General features: G+C 35.1%; 1 protein-coding gene across 6 annotated transcripts; it reads right to left on the bottom strand.

The window, feature by feature from the left end:
* On the bottom strand, positions 5,649–7,630 carry LOC105172083 (putative pentatricopeptide repeat-containing protein At1g12700, mitochondrial). Of its 6 annotated transcripts, XM_020697184.1 has the most exons (3): positions 7,484–7,630; positions 7,218–7,335; positions 5,649–7,134 (listed from the first exon to the last, which is right to left on the bottom strand). In XM_020697184.1, the coding sequence occupies exons 2-3, from the start codon at positions 7,250–7,252 to the stop codon at positions 5,760–5,762; spliced, it is 1,410 nt and encodes a 469-aa protein (XP_020552843.1). In that variant the 5' UTR covers positions 7,253–7,335; positions 7,484–7,630; the 3' UTR covers positions 5,649–5,759. The 6 variants fall into 6 exon arrangements, 5 of the variants coding, with proteins under 5 accessions (XP_020552843.1, XP_020552842.1, XP_020552845.1 ...); XM_020697183.1 differs by having other exon boundaries at positions 5,649–7,335; XM_020697186.1 differs by lacking the exon at positions 7,218–7,335 and having other exon boundaries at positions 5,649–6,874.

Genomic DNA, 8,439 nt, shown 5'->3' with positions numbered 1-8,439 from the left:
AAGCCAACACCATCCGCCTCCTCTTCTCCAAGTTGCCAGCACACTCACCCCACCACCGAACTGCCTCTTCGCACCACCGCATCCTTTCTCCCTCTAGTTTACGACATCTAGGCGGCGGCATCGTGTGAATCTGGGCAGCGGCGAGCGTCATCAACCACCCAGATTTGGACACGATGTCGCTGCCCAGATCTGCCAAGCAATGACGCCCGTCGCCTCCCCAAGTGTCGCCACCCGCTCAGGTGACGAGAGGTGGAGGTAGAGCAGTTGCCCTCCACCGACTTCTATGGTTATACATATCCATGGAAAAAAATCCAAAGACCCCCCTATGATAATAGGAATGTTTAAAAACCCCTATGAAAATTAAAGTATCGAATACTCCACCTATGATATAATATAAAGTTAAAAAAATTCCCTCCATACAGAAATTGACCTACACACGCTTTTGACTGCGAATTTGTCATAAAAATACTTTTTTTTTTTATATTTTTGCCCTTCTCTCACATTTAATATATATAATATTATATATTTATTAATATTAAAATATTATTTTATATAATAATTATTTAATTAAAATATTATATATTTATTAATAATAAATATTATTTTATATTAATAATTATTTAATTATTTATATAATACAATATAACTTTAATTAATTAATTACAAATTATTTATTTAAAAAAAATAACGGCGGCGGCACCACTACTGAAGAGGAGGGTGGGGCAAAGTGGGGGGGGGGGGGGGGAAGAGGGTGGCGGGGAAGAAAATTAGTGGGGGGGGAGGCGGGCCGGTGGATTTTCGTCAGGGAAGACGATGGTGGGGGGTTGGGGGGGGTTATAATTTTTATTTTGAATTTTTTTTATAAAAAATAATAATTACATATATTATAAATATATTTTAATAATTAATATATATTATAAATCAAAATAATTATATATAAATAAATTTAGTTTGACCATTGACTAGAAGGGGTATTTTAGTCATTGTTTGTAAAAAAATAGGTTCAAGTTGACCAGGGAGCGGTGGGATTATTTATTCATAATACAAGGATGATTTTTTATCTTAAAAATTTCATAGGGGGATTTTTGATGTTTTAATATATCACAGGGGGTCAAAATGTATTTAACCCCATATACATAACTATACATAAATATATATATATAAGTGTAAACTATATTTTTATAATACATAAAATCTAGACCTTTATTTTTATTAATTGAATATCAATGGCTATTCAAAGTTGATTAGATTCTATGTTTCTAATGCAACCATAAAAAATTCAACGGTCATTATGATAATAATAATTTGTATTACATAAGGGTATAACGAGAATTTAAAAAAAAAAAAGACCAACACCATTAAGTAAAATAACGGCAAGAGGAGAGTTTGAAAAGTTTTAAAAAAACACATGGTTTTTCTGTCTATATTTTTAACACAGGGGGTTTTTAGCTAAATTTTCATAACACAGGGGGATTTTATGCAATTTTTCCAATAGAATACATACCAATCACATGAGTTAAATGGGCTTTATGTTCATCCTTTAATTCGTTTATCACATAAATAAATTAACACATTTTATAATATCAGATATTATAAAATACGAGTCTATCGGAGAGCCAGTCGGTACATCGGTCAACTCTCTCGTCTTTCACTGCTAGGTTAGCTTGCTTCTCCTCTTCGCTCAAGTTCACCTGGTTTACAAAAAATAAAAAATAAAAATACAAATTCTGATACCCACCATTACAACGGTTCTTCGAACAAGAGGAGCAAAACCTTACAGGATATGTGACAACAACTGTTACAAAATGAGATACAAAAACTATGTTGAAAGTGAGAAAAGTCGTTACAATAACATATTTTACAACACGGGGTCAAAATTATTCCAAAGAAAGTTCAAATGATCGTTTCTAAAATTATATACATTTAAAATTAGGTGTTACAAAAGCCCTTTCAAAATGTGGTCAATTTTTTTCTAATGGAGGCCGTTCCAAAAAACAGTTATAAAGTCCATTTTATTTTTCGGTCAAAGCTTGTAACTGTTTGTTCGGCCATTACAATATCTGGGCCAAAATAGTTGTGATTATTCTAAAAGCCATTACTAAAATTTTGCAACGCCTGTCAAAGGAAAGGATGATTAGCCGTTCTAGAGACAAATCCTAGAAACCAGTTAAAAATTGAATTTCGACTGTTCAATTACTGTTTCAATAAAATAGTTTTTTTGTAGTATCAATTTTATTCAACTGGACTAGGCAATCAATCACTGCCCTTGCTTCACTTACTTCTTTATTCCCCTTTTTGCGCTGCGTATAGAAAGAAAGAGTCGGGCTTCGACCACTATTGCTAGGAAGGGCTTTGCAAGCATAAGAGAACCTTGTTGAAGAGTCCTCCTTCCACCCCAGATAGTTCGGCGTCCACAGGGGATCTTAAGTGCAAACAACCTGTTGATCTGTTGCAAACACCCTCCAAAAGGACTAAAGGTTCTTCTGGCTTTGTTGTACCTCTTTCTTTTCACCCTACTACACGAGTTGAGACCCCTCGCTTTGTTGAAGAGATGACAACTAAGAAAGAAATCTTCCCTAACTGGAGTTTGTTAGAGGATCAATACCTGCTACTGAAGGAGGGAAAAGGGAGCATGGGCGCAGATTTCCGGAAAGGAGTACCTCCTCTGCTGGACATGACGTATATGGACAACTTACCTCATGCAAAAGCTATTAATCTCTTTGTTTTCTATCTTGCAGGGTAATAATACAAGCATTTTAAGTTGCAATAACTTTTATAATTGTAAATGAGAACTTAACTTGGACCATGTACTCTGGCAGGCAATTCTGAAAGCAAGACTCTAAGAGCTGTTGGCCCTCGCCAAGATATGAAAAACCTAGGGGATTTTTTTAAGCCACCCTCATCAATGCCTCAGATTCATTCTTGGTCATCTCCAAGACTTTCTGACACATCCGTGCATTTTCCTTCTTAGAAAGTTGGCAATTCCCCGGAGCTTTCTTCTTCACATCTTTCTGCTTGGCCACCTCCCCACCCAGCAAGCGCTCCACCCGATCCTCCAACCTCTTCTTCTGTCTATCTGAATAGGGAAGAAGAGATATAACCTAGGGGTAAGACAATATCTCACACAGCACCACTATCTCCTAAAGGATACGTAAAACGATAGACAACTCAATACACGATATCAAGAACTCATATAAAAATTAAAGAAAAAAGTGTTAGATACCATACTGATGTAGTAACACAGCATGCCTGTCAACTCCTGCTTGGAAACAGAAAATAGGGTGTGCTTGTTCCATAGCATCAACACCCCCTTAAAAACTCCAAAAATAATCCAGACTCCCCCTCTCACTCCCGCAAGAGGGACTGCTAAGCGTAAAGACCCCAGTCAAGGGAGAAACATTAGCGCTTAGGGGAGGAACCCCAAGCATCCCAAGGGAGAAGGGGTGTAGGAGTAGGAGGTGTGGCGGTAGAGTGTGTGACTACCTACAGAGAAACTTCAAATGAAGGCTAGTTAGAGGAGCTGCCCTTGGACATCTTTGAGAAATCTTCAGGAGTGGAGGTCAAGCAGTTCCCTCGGGAGTCACTGGAAGATGGGGTCCCTCTAATTGGTTGAGAAGAAGGGACTGCCGTCAGACAACTTCCTGGACTACCCTAATGGCTCTGTCGCAACTATTTTCTAAACATGGTTCACTCTAAAAACTAGATAAAACCATCAAGTTAGACCACATTTGAGAAAAATTCAACCATAGAGGAACAATATTGAAAGTAGCGGTACCCAGGGGCTCCGCCAATGAGACCTCCTTGGGGGCTCAAATCAAACTGAGAGAGGAACCTCTCTACAGCTGTCTTGGATCTCTTACTCTCCAAGCTAGATTTTTCCTTTTTTTGTCTTTTTTTCATCAATGCTGGCTCAATCGAGTCGAGGAGCCAATAGCATGAGTGTTCTCCCCTTTCTTTTTCTTAGCCTTATCTCACAGCATTTTTTAAAATATTTTTTCTTCTATTGGTACAAAATAATTGTGAAAATTCAGTTAAATTATCTATGAAGCAGGAAAACAACAAAAAAAGAAGGCTGCAAGGGAATATACCGACAACCGAATACATGTCCGCCTCTTTAGGGCTCAGCCCTAAGGATAGCAAGGTGGACAAATATGAAAAGGGCAGGCATTTAAACATTCCATCAAGTTATGAAAAGCAGCAGGGTGAGTCCTTAAGATATACTTAAGTTGCTTAGGAGGATTTAAGATCCACATAAGAGGAAACCTCCGAGCAAATAAAGAAATAATGGTGCTTCCGCACCTCTACAAAGGACTAGGTTCCGAGCTTTGCCTCAACTCGGCCAGTAGGATGAAAGACTCGGGGACTATTAGGTTTAAGGAAATGTCAAACATTATAGCCATATCATAGAAGAGTTCAGGAATAGGAAAAGCAAACCAGCCTTAAATTCAGAGATATAGATTTTGAATCTATGAATGGGGATATTCCCAAAACTCACAAAAAAAAAAAAAGTAATTTAGATAAAAAAGAAAAACAACTTCGACTAAAAGAGAAGTGGCTTGGACAAAGAAAAAAAAACCCTGAAGTGGCAAGTCTTTTTATTGATATAAATAAATGCATTCATGGGGCAATGATTTTAGAAAAAAAAATATTAAAATATAATATGATACATTGAATATAGGCGATTTAATTTTTAATTGTGCAAATGTTAAAATAATGGGGATCTTTCTAAGTTAAGTAAATGATTTCGGAAACCAAAAGATATTTGTAAAACAAAGAAACAAAAATAAAATCCAGTAACATGCTTACATGCATACAATTTCGAGGCCTTTAAATACACACAAGAAGATTACTCTTGAAACTACTTATAAAGTTTGAATTTCAATTTTCTGCATGCACACATAAGAATGGAATGTATATATGAACTGTAAAAATATATTTTAAAAAAAGTAGAAGTATTTGGGTCATTTTGTTGGGCTCTGAAATGACTTTTTCTATTTGCAACATCTCCAAGTAGGAATATTAATAATTGTTAGAATAGGTATTAAAAATTAACTGAATTGGATGTTTTATTCCACAATTTTTATCAAAATAATATGAATTTAATGGATATGATAAGAATTCATTAAATTGACATTATGGTTTATTGTATTTATCACTTACATTGAACAGGGTTTTAATGTTACAACAAAATGCCTACAGGCTGAATGATAACCCCATGGAGTTGGGTTATACATTGGTTTCGTAGTTATGAAATCAACTTCTAAGAGTCGATTTGAAATATTTCAAGTCGAAAACCTCGAAATAGGGCATTGAGTGTCCTATTAAGACTTACATTAAAACGAGAGGGGACCCCACAGAAAACCCGCATCGGCCTTTTTCTTTCGTTTATAAAAAACAAACTACATTAAAACGAGAGGGGACCCCACAGAAAACCCGCATCGGCCTTTTTCTTTCGTTTATAAAAAACAAACAAACAAACACTGTTATGTAAATCATATACAAAAAGATAAAAGCAGTCAAAAAAATATTTATTAAAACTATATCAGTTTTAATAACTAAAAGTAAAAGTTATTGCACAAGTTGAACAATTTCTATACTATTTACTAAAAAAGCTTTTAAAAAAAAACTAAAAGTAAAAGTTATTGCACAAGTTGAACAATTTCTATACTATTTACTAAAAAAGCTTTTAAAAAAAAGTAGTTAGGGCCATAATTAAAGTTGTTGAAGAAAAATTAATATGTTGTAGCATACATGAGACGTTAGCAGTTATCAGTACTTTCAGAGGAACAATATCTCCAACCTTTGTCTTGAAGTTGATCAAGCAACATAGATACAACAGTTGCATCGGGTGAGAATCCTTGTCTGCACATTTCATCCAAGAACGCCTTTGCCTCGGAAAGCAACTTTCTTTTAAGCAGACCCTGGATACATACGTTATATGTCACACTATTAGGTGCACAACCACTTTTTTCCATTTCCACAAGCAAACATTTTGCCTCCTCTACTTGTCCTTCTTGACATAGTGAACCAATAATGATAGTATATAATTGAACATTAGGTCGCAAACCTTTACAAGGGAGGCTATTGAACAGATTTCTTGCAATCTCAACCTTTTCATCCTTGCACAATCCATGGATGAGTATACCGTATGTAGTTATGTCAGGATTAACACCTTGTTCTTCCATTATGTGTAGGAAACAAAATGCTTCATCAATCTGTTTTTTCATGCACAAGCCATTCAACAAGATATTGTAAGTCACTAAATCCGGAATTAGTTGATGAGTGTGCATATCTTTGAAAAGCTTCAATCCATCAGCACATCTACCTGCACCAAATAATCCTTGTACCATGGTGTTATAGGTAACTACATGGTAATCTAACCCTTTACGAGGAACTTCGAGGAAAAGGCCCCAAGCTTCCTCTACCTTTCCATTCTTGCAATATCCGTTGATCAAGCTGTTATAGCTGATGATAGAAGGCTTCAAACCTTTACCTGGCATGGAGTCAAGTAGTTTTCTTGCTTTATCAGTTTGCCCCACCAGGCTATAACCATCTACGAGAGTATTGTACGTGACAACATCAGGCAAAATGTTTCTTTGCATCATAATTTCAACAACATCCTCAGCCTCTTTGACCAGTCCTTCCTTGCAAAATGCATCTACCAATATATTGAAAGTAATCACATTTAGAGATATCTTGTGATCCACCATTTTAGTAATTAAGTCTTTCGCCTCTTTCCATCTACCGAAATTGCACAAACCCCGAAGTATAGAACTATATGTGACAATATCGGGTGAAATGCCCTTGTCAATCATTTTGGCTAGGAGCTGGAGCGCATCACCAACCATGCGATCCTTGCACAAACTGTCAATCACTGAGTTATAAGAAGAAACATCAGGTTTGAAGCTTGTCTTTTCAAATAACCGAAGCAAATCATATGCAGTGAGAGTGTGTCCAGCTTTGCATAGCCCATTTATCACAGTAAGAATAGTAACTTCATCAGGTTCACAGAGTTTTAGCGTCAATAACTTTTTGAATAATTTTTCTGCCTCGACGACTTTATCATCTAAAAAGAGCCCTTTTATAAGTGTGGTGAAAGTAATGATATTTGGCTCGTATCCGCGCTTGAAGAAACTGCCCAAGATAGCAAATCCAAAGTCAACTCGATTGAGAAGGCAATAGCAATTAATCACGAGAGTCAATGTATACTCGTTTACAGGGGCACCCGATTGACGCATTTCGTCGAATACATTAAGGGCAACACGGTGTTGTTTCATCTTGACAACAACATTCAACAGTTTGGTAAATTGAACAACAGAAGGCTGTGGGCGCATTCTGAGCATTTGACGAAACAAGAAAACAGCATCATCTACATCATGAATACAACTGAAATCTATTCTGGGGTTTGGAGAAAAGGGCATATTCTTATGGGTGAGATTATGAAAAGATGAAGAGAGAAAAGAGAGTGGAGAAGTTACAGTACCTCTCGTGTTTGCAGCAAATCCCCTGCTAATAACAGCCATTGCAAAAACCCTCATCTTCTTCATAATTCAAGAAAGGCAAAATAATTGAAAATCAGGAATGTGCTGTCTGCTGTTTAGCCACTTCACGAGGGCAGAGCTATTCATGTTCTGATAGAAAAGTTATAATCAATTTTTGTAGCCAAAGTATATCTTCTTTTTTTTTTTTATTTTAATATCCTATATTTTTAAATGACTAGATTTGGTATTTAAAATTTTTATTTTCATCCGCTTGAGTATTGTCCGTTAGGTTAACAATCAACTCTATTTTTTTAGAAAAAATTAGGCAGGATGTTATCTTTATAAGGGTATATTTGGCTGCTATTTTATTCGATGTTGATTCATTTTGATTTTAATTTTACAATTGATGATAATAATGTAAAAAAAAATACATATTTAATCCAATTTTTATCAAAATATATTAATTCAAATCGTTATGGAAATACCAATACAAACTTGTTCTCACAAGTCAAATCATTATGGAATAAATGAATCGCAGACTAAATGCGAAACAATGTAGAAATAATCGCCTAAATCATAAATATAACAAATAATTTACATGAAAACACATATATTTACATGTAATGTAAGAATTAAGAAGCATTTATGATCGTAGAAACAATGTAGAAATAATCGCCTAAATCATAAATATAACAAATAATTTACATGAAAACACATATATTTACATGTAATGTAAGAATTAAGAAGCATTTATGATCGTAGATTTAGTTGAATTATATTTAAATAGCTCGAAAAATAAATTATATGTAAAATAATATCTGGTAATTCATTCCATCTTGTAAAACATCATCTAAACACAAAATACTAATGATAATTAAATTTGAAAAGGAACAACAAAATTAAACCATAAAATAAAAATTTAATGGATGAAAGTTAAATATGTAAAATGAAAAAAATA

Source organism: Sesamum indicum, linkage group LG10, assembly GCF_000512975.1.
Source record: "Sesamum indicum cultivar Zhongzhi No. 13 linkage group LG10, S_indicum_v1.0, whole genome shotgun sequence".
NCBI lineage: Eukaryota > Viridiplantae > Streptophyta > Magnoliopsida > Lamiales > Pedaliaceae > Sesamum > Sesamum indicum.
Note: the sequence above shows the minus strand (reverse complement) of the source record. Positions and strands in the feature narration are given on the sequence as shown.

Bases quoted from the DNA above. Each gene is read 5' to 3' on its own strand.
- LOC105172083 (XM_020697182.1), bottom strand. From the start codon at position 7,547: ATGAAGAAGATGAGGGTTTTTGCAATGGCTGTTATTAGCAGGGGATTT.